This window comes from Babylonia areolata, chromosome 12 (genome assembly GCF_041734735.1).
Source record: "Babylonia areolata isolate BAREFJ2019XMU chromosome 12, ASM4173473v1, whole genome shotgun sequence".
NCBI classification, from domain to species: domain Eukaryota; kingdom Metazoa; phylum Mollusca; class Gastropoda; order Neogastropoda; family Buccinidae; genus Babylonia; species Babylonia areolata.
In genome coordinates this window covers 20,901,986-20,922,241 of record NC_134887.1, presented here as the reverse complement: position 1 = coordinate 20,922,241, position 20,256 = coordinate 20,901,986, and the positions used below count along the sequence as shown (strand labels likewise).

General features: G+C 46.1%; 1 protein-coding gene across 2 annotated transcripts in view; it reads left to right on the top strand.

Annotated features, from left to right (window-relative positions):
* LOC143288444 (sodium/glucose cotransporter 4-like) overlaps nucleotides 1-20,256 on the top strand; it is an 89,819-nt gene that overhangs the window by 54,580 nt on the left and 14,983 nt on the right. For both annotated transcript variants that reach the window (XM_076596932.1, XM_076596933.1), the window contains exons 2-11: nucleotides 412-480; nucleotides 1,209-1,313; nucleotides 2,165-2,224; nucleotides 3,219-3,323; nucleotides 6,523-6,631; nucleotides 7,431-7,511; nucleotides 8,097-8,326; nucleotides 11,898-12,033; nucleotides 16,976-17,234; nucleotides 17,684-17,846. In XM_076596932.1, coding sequence (XP_076453047.1) covers nucleotides 412-480; nucleotides 1,209-1,313; nucleotides 2,165-2,224; nucleotides 3,219-3,323; nucleotides 6,523-6,631; nucleotides 7,431-7,511; nucleotides 8,097-8,326; nucleotides 11,898-12,033; nucleotides 16,976-17,234; nucleotides 17,684-17,846 — 1,317 coding nt within the window. The remainder of the gene's footprint in view (nucleotides 1-411; nucleotides 481-1,208; nucleotides 1,314-2,164; nucleotides 2,225-3,218; nucleotides 3,324-6,522; nucleotides 6,632-7,430; nucleotides 7,512-8,096; nucleotides 8,327-11,897; nucleotides 12,034-16,975; nucleotides 17,235-17,683; nucleotides 17,847-20,256) is intronic.

Here is a 20,256-nt window from a genome sequence, read left to right as displayed (position 1 = left end):
CTCATGGTATTTGCATCTGCCTCAGGGCTACATGTATCCAGATTGTGTGTTTCACAAGGTGTTCACATCTGCTATAGCATTGTGCCCACAATGTACCTGTTACACGGTGTTTTTCACATGGTGTTTACAGGTGTTACAGGGCTATGTGTGCGGACAGTGTGTTGGGGGTGGGGGTTGGGGGGGGGGGAGGATTTGGCTTTTACATTTGCTGTTGAGCTGTATGTGTTCAGTGTGTCAAATATGTGTTTATTTACGTGCTGTTGGGTTGTATAAAAACAATGTATTATGATGCCATTTTACTGAGACATGTGTGTGCATGCTTGCTTGCGTGTGTGCGTGCGTGTATGCGTGTGCGCGCGCGTGTATGCGTGTGCGCGCGCGTGCATGCGTGTGTGTGTGTGTGTGTTGCAGTCGTCATGCCGGAACAGGGGCAGTATCGGAGGTTACTTCTTGGCCGGTCGCTCCATGCACTGGATTCCGGTCAGTCAGCTGTGTGTGGCTTGTGTTGACAGCCTGTCTGTCTGTCTGTGTGTCCGTCTTTCTCAGTATCCAGTGTGTTTATCTGTCCGTTTTTCTTTACAGCCTGTGGGTTTGTCTGTTTGTTCATCTTTATTTTGTTTATCTATCCCGTCTTTCTGTATATCTGTCTGTCTGTTTGGTCTTTATCTTATTCGTTTATCCGGACTGTCTGTCTGTGTGTCCGTCTTTCTTAAATTCCATTGTGTTTGTGTGTCCGTTTTTCTTAACAGCCTGTGATTTTGTCTGTCTGTTCGTCTTTACCCCCCCCCACCCCCACCCACTCCCGCGACAATTTCTTTCTTTTACCTTCTTTCTGTTCTCGTGATGTTAGGTGGCTCTGAAAATCGTATTAAGATAAAAAAAAGTAATAATAATAATAAAAAATAAAACATTTTTAAAGATTTAAAGAAGAAAAAAGAAAAGAAAAAGAAAATGACTTCGTAAAAAACTGAAACTAACTTAAGCAGTTTCATAACTTTATCACGTTTTGAGCAAGTTGTCCGTGTATGTGTGGTGTGTGTGTATGTATATTCGTGTGTGTGTGCGCGCGCGTGCGTGTGTGTCTGCGTGCGTGTGTGTGCGCATATGTGCATGTGTGCGTTTTGATTTTTTTTTTTTTTTTTTTTTTTTTGTAATATTCATCCGTGTATCCATCATTTTTACGCATTCTGTTTTCTCCTCGTATGCAGGTTGGAGCGTCTCTGTTCGCCAGTAACATCGGCAGCGGACACTTCGTGGGTCTGGCCGGCTCAGGGGCGGCAAGCGGCATTGGCATTGCTGTGTTTGAGCTCAATGTAAGTTATTTCCCTTATGCCTGGGTGTCTCTCTCTCTCTCTCTCTCTCTCTCCTTCGCCACCCTTCTCTCTCTGTGTAACGTTTTCTGATTCTCTTCCTCTCTTTTTCTGTCTCTCTCTTTCTCCGTCTGTCTGTTTCTGTCTCTGTCTGTCTGTCTCTCTCTCTCTCTGAAAAACACAGACTGAAGACAAAACACACGGTCTTACCCCGAGATAACAAGCAGGCAAATGGAGGGAGGAAGGAGGGAAGGGAGGGATGGATGAAGAAACAAGGAATGAACGAACAGATGGATGAACAGATAAATCAATCAATGAATAAAAGAGCAACACATCAAGATAAATCAAAGTTGTTGTTTTTAAGTGACAAAATAGAGATTTAAGTTGGAAAAAAAAAAGCACTGTCTTACCGTAAAACAATAGTTAAACGAAGGCAGTATGGGAGGGAGGGAAGGAAGAATGGAAAAGAAGGGAAGGAAGATTGACGGAATGAATGCACAAATAGATGATATCAATAAGTAGATCAATAAAAGAAATGAATAAACTGATAGGTAAATAAATAAATAGATAAACAGACAAACAGATAGATAGATCAACCGATTTTTAGATAAGTAAATAAAGCAACACTTATGTAAATTAAAATAAATCAACCAAAGCTTGCAAAATACAGACTGAAGACAACAACAGCAAAGCACTGTCGTACCCTGAAAGCACAAGAAAAAGAAGGGAAATGAACGAAGAGAGTGAGAAGGCATAAAAGATACGGATGGGTGAATGGAGGAAGGAAAGAAGGAAGGAAGGAAGGAGTGAATGAATAAACCAACGCATTTAAAAGCGAACATGTTGTTTTACAGGCCATCTTCATCCTGATGATGTTGGGCTGGCTGTTCGTGCCTGTCTACATCGCTGCAGGGGTGAGTCGTCCTCTGTCTTGCCGTTATCATCACCCTTTGGGGCTCCCCCCCCCCCCCCACCCCCTATACTTCTCATTGTTGGAATCATCGTTATGGATACCATCATAGACCCCGTGGAGTCGTCGTCATCATCATCATCATCATCATCATCATCATTATCATTATCACCACCACCACAAACACCACCATCATCCCGAGCTCCACATAGACCTTGCGCGCGCGCACGTGTGCGTGTAATTGGGGTGGGGGTGGATGTGGAGGGTGGTTGTGTGTGTTTGTGTTGTTTGTGCGTGTGTGTGTGATGTGTGTCTGTGTCTGTGTCTGTGTGTGATATTTCTTTGCCCTACTTCAAAATATGAAAATAAACCAACAAAAACATCAATACAATAAGAAAAAAGATATCTGCAGTCTCACGCTCTGTGTGTGTTTTGCGCGCGCTTGAACGGAAATGAGAGGCGTACGGACACACATATGTTTTACACCCAATCTATGAAATGCCCATGTCATGAAATGAGCAAACAATATCATGACCATTTCATGAAATGCGCAATGTCATGTATGATTTTTATATTTTAAAATTTTTTTTAATGTTACTCGCATTGCTATTGCACAAGACAGATGATACGACAATTGCAAAGTTCTCAGTACTGCAGGATTGGAGTCAAATACTAACTTACTTGCATTTGCGTCATAATGTGCGGATACATGCACACACACACACACACACACACACACACACACACACACACACACACATATATATATATATATATATATCTATATCTATCTATCTATCTATCTATCTATCTATCTATATATATATATATATATATATATATACACACACACACACAACACACCCAACACACACACACAACACAGCCCCTGCCCCATTGCCCCCCCACACACACACATACACCACAACCCAGCCCCCTACAGTCCCCCCCCCAACACACACACACACACAAACCCCCTACCTGTGGGTGTTGTACAGGTATTCACCATGCCGGAGTACCTGAGGAAGAGGTTCGGAGGACAGAGGATCCGTATTTACCTGTCCGTGCTGGCACTGCTGCTGTATGTCTTCACCAAGATCTCCGTCAGTTGGCTTTCTTCCTTTGTTGAGCTTTTTGCTGTTGTTGTTTGGTTTTTTGTGTTCCACGTCACTCTTTGTGTTTGTATGATGTGTGTAAAAGGTGTGTGTGATGTGTGTAAAAGGTGTGTGATGTGTGTAAAAGGTGTGTGATGTGTGTAAAAGGTGTGTGATGTGTGTAAAAGGTGTGCGTGATGTTTCAGTGCTCTCGCGGGGGGCACATGATGAATTAAAACTTCTCGCTTTGGTTTGTTTTGCCGTGTATTGAGTTCTCCTTCTTCTCCTTCTGCCCTTCTCCTCCTCTTCCTTCTTCTTATCCTCTGCTGTGACTCCTCCTCCTCCTCCTCCTCCATCTTCTTCTTCTTCGTCTTCTTCCTCCTCCTCCTTCTTTTTCCTCCTTCTCCAAATCCTCTTCCTTCTCTTCCCCATTAACCTCCTCCTCCCCCTCATTCTTGATCATCATCTCCTTCACTAAATCCTCTTCTTCCTTCTCTTCCACCTTCATCGCTTTCTTCCCCTCATCCTTCGTCGTCATTTTCTTCTCCTTCTTCTTTGCGTTCACCACCTTCTTCCTTCCTTCACCACCTCTTCCTTCCTTCACCACCTCCTCCTTCCTTCACCACCTCTTCCTTCACCTTCCTTCACCATCTCTTCCTTCCTTCCTTCACCACCTCCTCCTTCCTTCCTTCACCATCTCTTCCTTCCTTCCTTCACCACCTCCTCCTTCCTTCACCTCTTCCTTCCTTCCTTCACATTTTTCCTCCTTCCTTCACCACCTCCTCCTTCCTTCCTTCACCACCTCCTCCTTCCTTCACCACCTCCTCCTTCCTTCACCTCTTCCTTCCTTCCTTCACCACATTTTTCCTCCTTCCTTCACCACCGCTTCCTTCCTTCCTTCACCACCTCCTCCTTCCTTCCTTCACCACCGCTTCCTTCCTTCCTTCACCACCTCCTCCTTCCTTCCTTCACCACCTCCCCCTTCCTTCACCACCTCCTCCTTCCTTCCTTCGCCACCTCTTCCTTCCTTCACACCTCCTCCTTCCTTCCTTCACCACCTCTTCCTTCCTTCACCACCGCTTCCTTCCTTCCTTCACCACCTCTTCCTTCCTTCACCACCTCTTCCTTCCTTCCTTCACCACCTCCTCCTTCCTTCCTTCACCACCTCCCCCTTCCTTCACCACCTCTTCCTTCCTTCACCACCTCTTCCTTCCTTCCTTCACCACCTCTTCCTTCCTTCCTTCACAACCTCCTCCTTCCTTCCTTCACCACCTCCTCCTTCCTTCACCACCTCTTCCTTCCTTCACCACCTCCTCCTTCCTTCCTTCCTTCACCACCTCCTCCTTCCTTCACCACCTCCTCCTTCCGTCCTTCACCACCTCCTCCTTGCTTCACCACCTCTTCCTTCCTTCCTTCCTTCCTTCCTTCCTTCACCACCCCTTCCCTCCTTCACCACCTCCTCCTTCCTTCCTTCACCACATTTTCCCTCCTTCCTTCACCACCTCCTCCTTCATTCCTTCACCACCTCCTCCTCCCTTCCTTCACCACCTCTTCCTTCACTACCTCCTCCTTCCTTCACCACCTCTTCCTTCCTTCCTTCACCACCTCTTCCTTCCTTCACCACCACTTTCCTCCTTCCTTCACCACCTCCTCCTTCCTTCACCACCTCCTCCTCCCTTCCTTCGCCACCTCCTCCTTCCTTCCTTCCTTCACCACCTCCTCCTTCCTTCACCACCTTCACCACCTCCTCCTTCCTTCCTTCTTTCACCACCTCCTCCTTCCTTCCTTCACCACCTCCTCCTTCCTTCCTTCACCACCTCTTCCTTCCTTCACCACCTCTTCCTTCCTTCTTTCACCACCTCCTCCTTCCTTCTTTCACCACATCTTCCTTCCTTCACCACCTCCTCCTTCCTTCACCACCTCCTCCTTCCTTATTTCACCACCTCCTCCTTCCTTCTTTCACCACCTCCTTCTTCCTTCCTTCACCACCACTTCCTTCCTTCACCACCACTTCCTTCCTTCACCACCTCCTCCTTCGTTCCTTCACCACCTCCTCTTTTCTTCACCACCTTCTCCTCCCTTCCTTCACCACCTCCTCCCTTCCTTCACCACCTCTTCCTTCCTTCACCACCTCTTCCTTCCTTCACCACTTCTTCCTTCCTTCATCACCTCCTCCTTCCTTCACCACCTCTTCCTTCCTTCACCACCCCTTTCTTCCTTCACCACCTCTTCCTTCACCACCTCCTCCATCCTTCATCACCTCCTCCTTCCTTCCTTCACCACCTCCTCTTTTCTTCACCACCTTCTCCCTTCCTTCACCACCTCCTCCCTTCCTTCACCACCTCTTCCTTCCTTCCTTCACCACCTTTTCCTTCCTTCCTTCCTTCACCACCTCCTCCTTTCTTCACCACCACCTCCTCCTTCCTTCACCACCTCCTCCTTCCTTCACCACCTCTTCCTTCCTTCACCACCTCTACCTTCCTTCCTTCACCACCTCTTTCTTCCCTCCTTCACCACCTTTTCCTTCCTTCACCACCTCTTCTTTCCTTCTTTCACCACCTCTTCTTTCACCAACTCCTCCTTCCTTTACCACCTCTTCCTTCCTTCACCACCTCTTCCTTCCTTCCTTCCTTCACCACCTCTTCCTTCCTTCACCTTCCTTCACCACCTCTTCCTTCATTTCACCCTGATTGTCTGTCTCATCTTTTCTTTCCCCTTCTCCTGCTTCTCCTCCTCCTCCTGCTTCTCCTCCTCCTCCTCCTGCTCCTGCTCCTCCTCCTCCTACTCCTTCTCATCCTCCTCCTCCTGCTCCTCCTCCTCCTCTTTCTGCTCTTACTCCTTCTGCTCCTCCTCCTCCTTCGCCTCCTCCTCCTCCTGCTCCTCCTCCTTCTCCTGCTTCTCCTCCTGCTACTACTCCTCCTTTTTCTCCTCCTACTCTTACTCCTTCTGCTCCTCCTTCTCCTTCTCCTCCTCCTCCTCCTGCTCCTCCTCCTTACTCCTCCTTTTCCTCCTACTCCTTCTGCTCCTACTTTCTCCTCGTTCTCGTCCTAATCCTCCTGCTCCACCTCCTTTTGTCCGATACCACTCAGTGAAAAGATGTGAAAATGACGAAGAAGAAGAACGCAAATCACAACCGTGTAACTCAGTCCAGGGAAGTGTACACATGACAAATCCAACCTTCCGACACTTTGCCGTGTTTCACGTGCAGGCTGACCTGTACTCGGGGGCCATCTTCCTGACCCAGGCCCTGCCCGAGCTCAACCTGTACGTGGCCATCATCATTCTGCTGGCTGTGGCCGCCATCTTCACCATCGGAGGTTTGTGGCCATCACCCATTCATGTCGTGTAGTGTTTTGTGTACACGACACAAGCTTACACTTGGGCCAACAGCAAAGTGAGAGCTGTATGGGATGTCATTTACAGCTTAGTCTTTTTTGTGAAGGACTGTGATTCTCAAACTAGGAGGCAATATTGCACTAGCTCTTAGTGCTGCAGCCATTGGGAACCATCCCAACACCGACTGTCCAAAACCCCTCTTGGCCGAGAGAGTGGGTATGTACCTTGGGCAAGACACTCTACAAAAAGTCTAATTCTAGCCCATATAATCGGGACAGCAGTTGCCTCCTCTGCTTTTCTGGTGGTCATATTCGGACACGACTGACTATACATGACGTCACCATCGGAGGTCTGTGGCCATCACTCAGTCCTGTTGTGTATGAGACTTCAGATAGTTTGGGTTCTTTAGGTGAATTTTCTTCTTGTTTTTTGTTTGTTTGTTGTTGGTTTTTACCTCGGGCTTGTACTCACCATTTTCTGCTTTCATCATAGCCGTCATTATCATAATCGTTGTTGTTATTGCTATGGTATTGATTATGATGTTTGTTGTTGTTGATGAATAATTTTATCATCATTATTATGGTCATCTTCGTGTTCTAACCAGTTTGTGCGTGTATGTGTGTGTGTGTGTGTGTGTGTGTGTGTGTGTGTGTGTGCGGACGTGTTTGTGTGTGTGTGTGTGTGTGTGTGTGTGTGTGTGTGTGTGTGTGTGCGGACGTGTTTGTGTGTGTGTGTGTGTGTGCGGACGTGTGTGTGTGTGTGTGTGTGTGTTGAGGACAGGCGGTCTGACGGCCGTGATCTGGACGGATTTCATTCAGACGCTGATCATGATTGTGGGCGCCTTCATTCTGATGATCATGAGTGAGTACCTCTGTTGTTCAATACAGCACAATAGTGCACAGAGCAGTACAAATATACATCGTGGTACAGTTCAGTGTATTGTAACGTAGTGAGAGTGGGATTGCCCCTGTGCAACGGCTCTTACACTTAACCCTTTTGATGCCAGGAACTCTCTTGGTACTTGAGGGGTTAGCCAGATTTTACGCACAGGTGTCTGTCGCTGCGATACCTGTGGGCGCCCGTGTGCTTCCAGCTTTGGGATGCGGAGGCACATGTGCTGCCATCGTCGAGTTCACAGACCTTGTCATCGTCGGCTACCGACGGACTTCCAAGAAGAAGAAGTATATTACAGTTCAGTGTATTACAATATTACAGCTTGTCGCAAGGGGCAGACGAGATAAACTTTTTGCCTTGCCTTTGCTGCTCTGTGTTTCACATAAGATATGCATTTTACATTTCGTCACTTCTGATGATTAAAGATTTGTTTTTAAGCCAAAATACAGTCATGGTCATTTATTGAACAAAATAATCATCGTTATTGTTATCCCCCCACCCACCCATCACCACCACCACGCAACCACATCCACGCCCACACACCACACACAGGCTTCATCGAGGTGGGAGGCTACGAGGCCCTGCAGAAGAAGTTCTTCGAGGCGTGGCCCAACACCACGGTAAATAACTGGCGCAACCAAAGCTACCCGTACGCCAAGTGCGGCATCCCGCCGGACAACTCCTGGCACCTCGTGCGCGCCGCTGACGACGGTGGCCTCCCTTGGCCCGGCGTCATGTTCGGCCTGACAATCTCGTCCATCTGGTACTGGTGCTCCGACCAGGTGGGTGGCTGGAGTGGGACAGAATGGAATAGGAGACAGAATAGAACGGAGCAGAACAGAATACAATAGAGAATAGAAGAGAACAGACGAGAGAATGGAATAGATCACAATTGAAAACAGAATGGAAAAGAGAACAGAATGGACAATATAATGGAACAGAATAGAGAATGGAATAGATCACGCAGAACAGAATGCAACAGAACAGAATAGAAAGTATAAAAGAACAGAATAGAGAATGGAATGGATCATAACAGAATACAACAGAATGGAATGGAGAATAGAGAATTTAAAAAGAACAGATTAGAGAATAGAACGGAACAATAGAATAGAGAATAGAATGGAACAGAATAGCATGGAGAACAGAATGGAATACAGTAGAAAAGAATACAGAATAGAACAGAATAGCGTATAGAATAGAACAGACAACAGAATGTAAAATAATAGAGAACCAGTGTTCTGACCAGGTGTGTGGTTTGAATAGAGTAGAACCGTATAGAATAGAATAGAGTAGAAAATAGAATAAAACATAATTGAAAAAAGAATAGAACAAAATAGAACAGAGTAGAATAGAAAACAGAATAAAACAGAGCACAGAAGAGAACAGAGTACAGCAGAATAGAATATAGAATAGAGCAGAATATCATAGAGAACAGAATAGAGAATATGATAAAACAGAATAGCTTAGAGAATAGAACAGAAATAGAGAATGGAATGGAACACAATAGAAAAGGACATAATAGAATAGAGAACAGAAAAGAATAGAGAATGGATCAGAACCACCGTTACCACTCGCCCCCACAGCACAACACATCACCACCACTTCACACCACACCACAACGCAACACAACACCACATCACATCACATTGCACCACAACACACCACATTACAACACAACACCACACCACATCACATTGCACCACAAAATACCACATTACACCACAACACAACACAACACCACACCACATCACATTGCACCACAAAATACCACATTACACCACAACACAACACAACACAACACCACATCACAACGCACCACACCACATTACACCACAACACAACACACCGCGTGTGTGGGGTGGGTGGTGGGGAGGGGGGGGGGTGCGGTGCGGGTGTGTGCTGATTATCTGGTTGTGGTTTTCCGCAATTCATCTTTATTCTTATCTTATCTGTCTATTATAATCAATGTGCAGTATAGTAGGCTATGTTTATAATTATATTCAAATAATATTTCTTAATTCTTTCTGTTTTTACATTAAGAATACTAGTTATTACCTGCAGTGTGTGGATATATGTATGAAATGATGTATGTGATATTTTTTACATTTGTATCTTCGTAATATTTGTAGGGGCTGTTGTTGGCTTTTACAGTTATGGTCCCCATGTTGTTTACTTGTTTATGTTGTGATGATGCACCTGACCAAGTTTCTCCAGTTGGAGATAATAAAGTTATTCTTATCTTCTTATCTTATCTTATCTTATCTTATCTTACCACAACACACCACAACACAACGCGCCACAACACACCACACCACAACACAACACATTACACCACACCACAACACAACGCAACACAACACCACACCACATTGCACCACAGCACAATACAACACACCACACCACAACACAACACACCACACCACACCACAACACAACACATTACACCACAACACAACACAACACAACACAACACACCACACCACACCACAACACAACACATTACACCACAACACAACACACCACACCACACCACAACACAACGCAACACAACACCACACCATACCACACCACATTACACCACAGCACAATACAACACACCACACCACAACACAACACAACGCAACACAACACCACATCACATTGCACCACAACACACCACATTACACCACAACACAACGCACCACACCACAACACAACACAACGCAACACAACACCATACCACATTGCACCACAACACACCACATTACACCACAACACAACGCACCACACCACACCACACTACACCACATCACACCACACCACAACACACCACACCACACTACACTACAACACACCACACCACACCACACCACACTACACTACATCACACCACACCACACCACACCACACCACACCACAACACACCACACCACACCACACCACACTACACTACAACACACCACACCACACCACACTACACTACAACACACCACACCATACCACACCACACCACACTACACTACAACACACCACACCACACCACTACACTACACTACAACACACCACACCATACCACACCACACCACACCACACCACACTACACTACAACACACCACACCATACCACACCACACCACACCACACTACACTACAACACACCACACCATACCACACCACACCACACTACACTACAACACACCACACTACAACACAACACACCACACCATACCACACCACACCACACTACACTACAACACACCACACCACACCACTACACTACACTACAACACACCACACCATACCACACCACACCACACCACACCACACTACACTACAACACACCACACCATACCACACCACACCACACCACACCACACTACACCACACCACACCACACTACACTACAACACACCACACCATACCACACCACACCACACCACAACACACCACACCACACCACACCACACTACACTACAACACACCACACCACACCACACCACTACACTACAACACACCACACCATACCACACCACACCACACCACACCACACTACACTACAACACACCACACCATACCACACCACACCACACCACACCACACTACACTACAACACACCACACCATACCACACCACACCACACTACACTACAACACACCACACCATGCCACACCACACCACACTACACTACAACACACCACACTACAACACAACACACCACACCACACTACACTACAACACACCACACCACACCACACCACACCACACCACACCACACTACACTACACCACACCACACCACACCACACCACACCACACCACACCACACTACACTACAACACACCACACTACAACACAACACACCACACCACACTACACTACAACACACCACACCACACCACACCACACCACACCACACCACACTACACTACAACACACCACACCACACTACAACACAACACACCACACCACACTACACTACAACACACCACACCATACCACACCACACCACACCACACCACACTACACTACAACACACCACACCATACCACACCACACCACACTACACTACACTACACTACAACACACCACACCATACCACACCACACCACACCACACTACACTACACTACACTACAACACACCACACCATACCACACCACACCACACCACACCACACTACACTACAACACACCACACCATACCACACCACACCACACTACACTACAACACACCACACTACAACACAACACACCACACCACACTACACTACAACACACCACACCACACCACACCACACCTCACCCCAACCCATCCCAACCGAAAACCCTGACAACCACTGTACCCGTGCACTCCCTGTCTCTCTCTGTGGCCTTCCAGGTGATCGTGCAGCGTGCCCTGGCCGCCAAGAACATGGCTAATGCCAAGGCGGGCACCCTGCTGGCCGGATACCTCAAGTTCCTGCCCATGTGGCTCATCGTCTTCCCGGGCATGATCGCCCGCGTCCTCTTCCCCAGTGAGTCTGCCCACAATCACTTGTTTGGTGCACGTGCTTGGCAGGGCGGGAGGGGCGGGGGGGTAATGGGATTATGTTGTGCTCAGTTTGTCTTGTGGGCGTGTGTGTGTGTGAGGGGGGGGGGGTCATGGGGTGGGGGGAGGAGGGGGGTTAAGGGATTACGTTGTACTCACCGCTTGCCCTATGGGATCGAGTGAGAGGGGGAGGGGATAGGTAGGGTCTATTGGAGACACTCACCTGTTGCCTTGTAGGCGTTTGTGTGTGTGTGTGTGGTGGGGGGCTGAGGGGGGAAGGGGGGGTTAATGGGGATTACGTTGTACTCACCGTTTGCATTGTTGGCGTGTGTGTGTGTGTGTGTGTGTGTGTGTGTGTGTGTGTGTGTGTGTGTGAGGGGAGTGTTTAATGGGATTACGTTGCATCGCCGCTTGCCTTGTTGGCGTGTGTGTGTTTAGGGGAGCAGGGGGGAAGGGGGAGGGGGGTTAATAGGACACGCTGTACTCACCGCTTGCTGACGTCCATTCAGAACAGCAATACGATGCAATATAATACAACGCACTACCGTACATGACAATCTAGTGTAGTACAATACAGTGCACTGCAGTACAATACAGCACAGTTTTATACAGTGTGATGCAGTGCCGTACAACACAGTGCAAAATTGCAATGCAGGACAGTACAACACAATGCAATGCAGTGCAGTACAATGCAAAACAATACAACAAAATGTAATAAATATTTATTAATCCGATTGGAAAGCAGGAACGTGCGTACGTACGTATGTACGGAGGGACACACACACACACACACACACACACACACACACACACACACACACACACACGCACACAAACACACGCACACACGCGCACACACACACGCACACACACACACACGCACACACACACACACACACACACACACACAGACGCACACACGCACACACACACACACACACACACACACACACACACTCACTCACTCACTCACTCACTCGATGATATTATTAAAGAAAAGGTACCGAATCCATCAGCTTGCTATACGATATTAATAACCTCTACTTTCTTCCGTATGAAACTTGATGTGCTGAAGACAAAGTATAGTAAAAATGTTATATGCATCTGTGGTAGGCAGTTCAGCTTGCATCATTGTTTGTTTCACTGTCAGCATTTACGTACCTTCTTGCCCAAGTATTTCAAAGAGAATAACTATTCTGCAGATGATTTTTTGAAAGTTATTTCTGACGAGGTTTTTATGGTCGAACTTTCGCAGGCATTAGTTCATAGCCATATTTCTACATTCATTTAATGTACTTCAGAATTGCGTTAATGGTTTCTAATTATTGTTATCATTATTGAATTATTACTGTTAAATGTAATTGCATATTAGTTATGCATTTTTGGTAGTTTTCTACCTTTTCTGTTTTCCTTTTCCCACTCCCCCCACCCACACATTTTTTTTTTCTCTTTTCTTTTTCTTTTAATCGTCTAATATCACTGATAGTGAAAAGACGCTAAACTAAAGAAGTCATTCACTCACTCACTCACTCAATCGCTAACTCACTAACTCACACACACACACACGCACACACGGACACATGCGCGCACACACACACACACACACACACACACACACACATGCGCACACACACTCACACACACGCGCGCGAGTACTTATGCACGCACGCACGCACACACACAAACACGCGCAAACACATATACTCACTTACACACATGGATGCATGCATGCATACACGCATGTTATATCCATTCGCGATGAAATTAAATTTTGCATACATCGGGGTTTTAAAAACAGTTTGTTAATACTCCCCTACCGCATGCGTGTGATGTAGTACTTTTTCTTTCTTTTTTTTTTTTTTTTTTTTTTGTGTGTGTGTGTTTTTTGTGACATATTCAATATGTTCGGTCTTTTTTTCTGTATTCATAAGTTTTTCTCGTGTTGCCCTCCTCCTCCTGCTTCTCCTTTTTCTGCTGCTGCTTTCCTCTCATCGTTCGCTTCCTCAAACTCATTAAGACAAGTCACATTCGTGGTAATTCAATTTTGTTGACGTTCGCCCCTCTCGCCCCACACGAAAATATTAATTGATAAATCGGTTCCTCCTGCCTACCTCCCACGTAGACCAGAAAGTACAGGTTTACCAGCCAGGCCCACGTGTCTGTGGCAGTTAACTCTTTCAAACCCTGGCTGTCCTGCAGACAAGCGCAGCGGCAAACTAACTCGTTCGTGCCTCATCCTTTGTACAAAAACCCTTTCCCCCTTTTTTTCAAGTAGAAAACAGCATGCAGCATTAACCATTATTAACTTTTCACCAACTTTTCCGGTCAAAGTTGGCGATACTCATTAGTTTAATTGACACTTTCCCACTGTTTCTACACAACAGGCTTCAAACAGCACTTATTCCGTTTCGATTCTCTCCACAAAGAGAATATTACACAATTAACACTTTCCAAGTCACTAATATTATACAACAATTAACACTTTCCAAGTCACTAATATTATACAACAATTAACACTTTCCAAGTCACTCTGCGCAGGCAAAATTGTGTGCGTATTAACTCTGCACATTCTTCCACGCAGACGAGCAGACACAACCACCTGCAGTAAGCAGTTACTCCTTTTCCCGTTGGTTCTACACACACCGCATCAGCACCGCATCCAGATGATGAAATTGAGAACGTGTGGGGTGATGGGGTCACATTTTGACATAAGATGCACTAGACACGGTCTTCGACACACGAGTGTTGTTGTCACAGTTCATTTATACTACTTATGTTCAGCACGTTTTTTGTCCATCTGTTTGTAAATTCCCTCATACCCCAAAATGGGTGAAAGGAAAGGAAATATCGGTTCCTTTTTACTTCTTTTTTCCATTTTATTTCTCACAAAACATTCACAAATCATACATATAAGCCATATTTCAAGTCTGTGATAATTTTGTGGAATTGATTGAAGGTGGGGAAAGTCTCCAGTCTTGGTTGACCCGAACGGGTAAGTGGGGAGAGCGTTTCCACTTACCGGCCAGAAGGTATAACTGTCCCGGTCAATCAGACTGGATTATTTCGAGCCCTGCAAGAGTGATTTGCCCCTTCCCCGTCCTTTCCCAGCCCGTACCCACCTGTCCACCAGAACATTTAGTTGTCCCGAACTATCGAACAGCGGTGTGGATTATTTCCAGGCCTGCCAGAATACTAGGTCTGTCTTCAGAGACTGTGCTAGTTGGAAATGACAGTAGAGATAAAGGAAAAGCTTAAGAAGTTCGTGAGTATCAATCAGGAAAAGGAGGCGAGGATGAACAGAGAGATGAAGAGAGATTCAGACGGGGAAGACAGAGAGATGAAGAGAGATTCAGACGGGGAAGACAGAGAGATGAAGAGAGATTCAGACGGGGAAGACAGAGAGATGAAGAGAGATTCAGACTGGGAAGATCCAGAATGGGAAGGAAGGTGAGTGGTGAAAAGGAAATGGAGCGGGTGGGGAAAAAAACTAACAGTCCCTGGAGACAGACCTATGGTCTGAAACGTTGGACACCTTTTTACCAAAAGCGAATCTTGTTTTACAGCCAGTTTCTTAAAAAAAAAAAAAAAAAAAAAAAAAAAAAAAAACACCTTTCTCCATTTAGTGTATACTCGACAATCATTTTTCATTTTATCGTCAGCCTGAATTTAATCGTATAGCCCGAATTTTACACAGAGAAATATGTTGTGACAAAAATGAGTAATGCAATACAATACAATACAATACAATGCAATACAATACAATACAGCACAATACAAATACTAATATAAAAAAAAAACGCATGCAGGAAAAAAAAAATGGGCGGCGCTCTCAGTATAGCGACGCGCTGTACCTGAGGAGAGCAGCCTGAATTTCACACAGAGAAATAATTTTGTTGTGACAAAAGTGAGTAATACAATACAATGCAATGCAATACAGTGCAGTACAATGCAATACAATAGAATACAATACAATGTAGTACAATGCAATACAGTACAATACAATTCAATACAATACAATACAGTGCAATGCAATACAGTACAATACAATTCAATACAATACAATACAGTGCAATGCAATACAATACAGTACAATGCAATATGATACAATGCAGTACAGTACAGTACAATCATAAATACGAAACAGTACAATACAATACAATGCAGTGCAGTATAGTACAGTACAATAAATACAATACAGTACAATGTAATACAGTATGATGCAGTACAGTACACTATAATACAGTACAATGCAATACAATACAATACAATACAGTACAATGCAGTACAGTACAATACGATACAATACAGTACAATACGATACAATACAGTACAATGCAGTACAGTACAGTACAGTGCAATACGATACAATACAGTACAATGCAGTACAGTACAGTACAGTGCAGTACAATGCAATACGATACAATACAGTACAATGCAGTACAGTACAGTGCAGTACAATGCAATACGATACAATACAGTACAATGCAGTACAGTACAGTGCAGTACAATGCAATACGATACAATACAGTACAATGCAGTACAGTACAGTACAGTACAATGCAATACAGTACAATGCAGTACAGTACAGTACAGTACAATGCAATACAGTACAATGCAGTACAGTACAGTACAGTACAATGCAATACAGTACAATGCAGTACAGTACAATACAATACAGTACGGTACAATACAGTACGGTACAATACAGCACAATACAATACAGTACAGTACAATACAGTACAATGCAGTACAGTACAATACGATACAATACAGTACGGTACAATACAGCACAATACAATACAGTACAGTACAATACAGTACAATGCAGTACAGTACAATACGATACAATACAGTACGGTACAATACAGCACAATACAATACAGTACGGTACAATAGACTACAACCTCCCCCCCACATACACTTTGCAGACAAAATCGCCTGCGGGGACCCCGACGTGTGCGAAGAGGTGTGCGGGAGCAGGTCCGGGTGCACCAACATCGCCTACCCGACCTTGGTGCTGGAGCTGATGCCACCCGGGCTGAGGGGCCTGATGCTGGCCGTTATGATGTCGGCGCTCATCTCCTCCCTCACCTCTATCTTCAACTCCTCCTCCACCATCTTCACCATGGACATCTGGCGCCGCATCCACAAGAATGCCTCGGAGGTGGAACTGATGATCGTGGGCAGGTGGGTGTCGGAGACTGGAGGGTTTGGTGGGCTGAGGTAAGGGGGTTAGAGGGAAGAAGGGGGAGGGGGGAGGGGCGGTGGAGGGACATATAATACATCTTTATGAACCGTGTGACTCCTGCTAATGCTCGACAGTGGAGGGCTTTTGCCCGAGACAGACATATCCATTATTTAATTTCACTTCTTCCTCTTGGAAAGGCACTACTTTTTGTTTAGCAAAGTCAACACTAAGGACTGCACAGAAAGTAGTAACTGCATCTACGGTTCATGCCACGCTGATCCCTTTTCATCAAAGCTCGGCATTCGAGGAGTTAATCCGACTGGATATAGTGTTGTTGCTTTGTTACTGTTCACCCTGTTGTGTTTTGTGTTGCAGGTTTCGTGATTTCTTTCTCGCCTGTTGTTGTTGTTGTTTCAATTCATCATTTACTATGCTGCGTGTACCCCAGGCTGTGTGTCATCGTGCTGGTGGGCGTGGGCATCGCGTGGATCCCCATCGTGCAGAACATCTCCGAGCTGTTCCACTACATCCAGGCCATCACCTCCTTCCTGGCGCCGCCCGTCTGTGCCGTCTACGTGCTGGCCGTCTTCTGGAAGAGGACCAACGAGCCGGTAAGTGGAGGGTGTGCGGGTGTGGGGGTGCTGTGGGTGGGTGTCTGGGTGTGGGAGGGTGTTTATGTGGGTAGGGGGTTGGAGGTGGGGTTGTGTGAGTATTGTATGTGCCATCTATGTGCTAGCTGTCTTCTGGAAGAGAACCAATGAGCCGGTAAGTGGAGGGTGTGCGGGAGGGTGGCTGGCTGGCTGGGTGTTGGAGGGTGTTTGTGTGGGTAGGGGCTGGAGGTGGGGTTGTGTGAGTAGTGTCTGCGCCTTCTACGTACAGGCTGTCTTCTGGAAAAGAACCAACGACCCTGTTTGTCACCCACCCACCCCACTTGTTTTGTATAGTTCACCAAAAGGTTCTGAACCACTCTGAGCCAACGCAGGGTCAGGGGAGACAAACGCTCCAATGGCAACTTCAGCGGCTGAGAACAGTGGAGGGGTGGTCCATGTGTCTCCCATAACATAAGCACTAAAGAGTTCACATAAAGTTTAGGACCACTTGGAGGGAACTTGCACAGTATTCTTCTCGGGTACTTGACGGAATAATGCTAAATGTTTGTTTCCCACAACAGAAGTACTACAGCATTCACAAAACGTTAAGGACCATTTGAGAACTTGCACAGTATTCTTCTTGGGTATATGCTATTATTATGCTGCATTTCTGTCAGACGGCTGAGTTCGTGCATACAGCCAGTGTAATGAGCACCGCTCACTGATGAGCACCACTCACCACTCACTGATGAGCACCACTCACTGATGAGCACCACTCACCAATCACTGATGAGCACCACTCACTGATGAGCACCACTCACCACTCACTGATGAGCACCATTCACCACTCACTGATGAGCACTACTCACTGATGAGCACCATTCACCACTCACTGATGAGCACTACTCACTGATGAGCACCACTCACCACTCACTGATGAGCACCATTCACCACTCACTGATGAGCACTACTCACTGATGAGCACCACTCACCACTCACTGATGAGCACCACTCACTGATGAGCACCACTCACCACTCACTGATGAGTACCACTCACTGATGAGCACCATTCACCACTCACTGATGAGCACCACTCACCACTCACTGATGAGCACCATTCACCACTCACTGATGAGCACCACTCACCACTCACTGATGAGCACCACTCACCACTCACTGATGAGCACTACTCACTGATGAGCACCACTCACCACTCACTGATGAGCACTACTCACTGATGAGCACCATTCACCACTCACTGATGAGCACTACTCACTGATGAGCACCATTCACCACTCACTGATGAGCACTACTCACTGATGAGCACCACTCACCACTCACTGATGAGCACCACTCACCACTCACTGATGAGCACTACTCACTTATGAGCACCACTCACTGAGTTCCTGCACGCAGCCAGTGTAAAGAGCACCACTCATGACCGGAGTGCTTTCCTGCACGTGCATGTCCATTTCTTTTGTGATGAAAAGCCACAGCTGTCTATTTTTATCCCCTGAATAAATGTAACATTTTGGCTGATTAGTTGACTTTTCAAACACATTTTTCAAGCTGTTCAAAGGTACGTGTGCCAGAAACAGCCGTTCGTGCATTTGATGAGAGGCCAGTAATATGCCATATGCAGCCTACGTTATCTACATAATCTCTCGATTTTTTTGAAAAAAAAACTATTTCTGGAAACATACTTGCTTTGGTGGAGTGGTCTTAAACTTTTTAAAGTCTCCACGTTTTTACATTGCGATTCCTCAAAGATACTGGAATACTGGAGATAAGATAAGACAAGAACTTTATTATCTCATTAAGAGAAATTACATCAGGTGCGGCAAAAAAAAAAAAAAAAAAACGTAGACAATTACTCAACACAAACATTAAACATGACTTAATTATAAATAAAAATCGTCAGCCAGGACAGGGCTCAAGATCAAGCTGATGAAGATCAACACCACTGCCAACACACCAGTCACAGTCGGTCGAGTACCCATCAGGGAGGTGGAGTCTTTCGTCTACTTGGGAAGCGTGGTTGACCGACAGGGAGGCACGGACCGAGACGTCACAGCCAGAATCAGCAAGGCAAGAACAGCTTTCATCATGCTCAAGAACATCTGGGCATCTGGAGCAATCAGTATGAAAACCAAACTCCGCATCTTCAACTCCAATGTGAAGTAAATTCTGCTCTACGGATGCGAGACATGGCGGACAACACAGACGATGCAACAGAAGATTCAGACATTCTTCAACACCTGCCTGAGGCGCATCCACAAGATCCGATGGCAGGAGAAGATCCGAAATGAAGATCTGTGGGAGCGAGCGGGACAGGAACCAGTGGCCAAGCAGATACTGCGGAGGAAGTGGGGCTGGATCGGACACACCCTCAGGAAGCCAGTGTCCAGCATCACACGCCAAGCCCTGACCT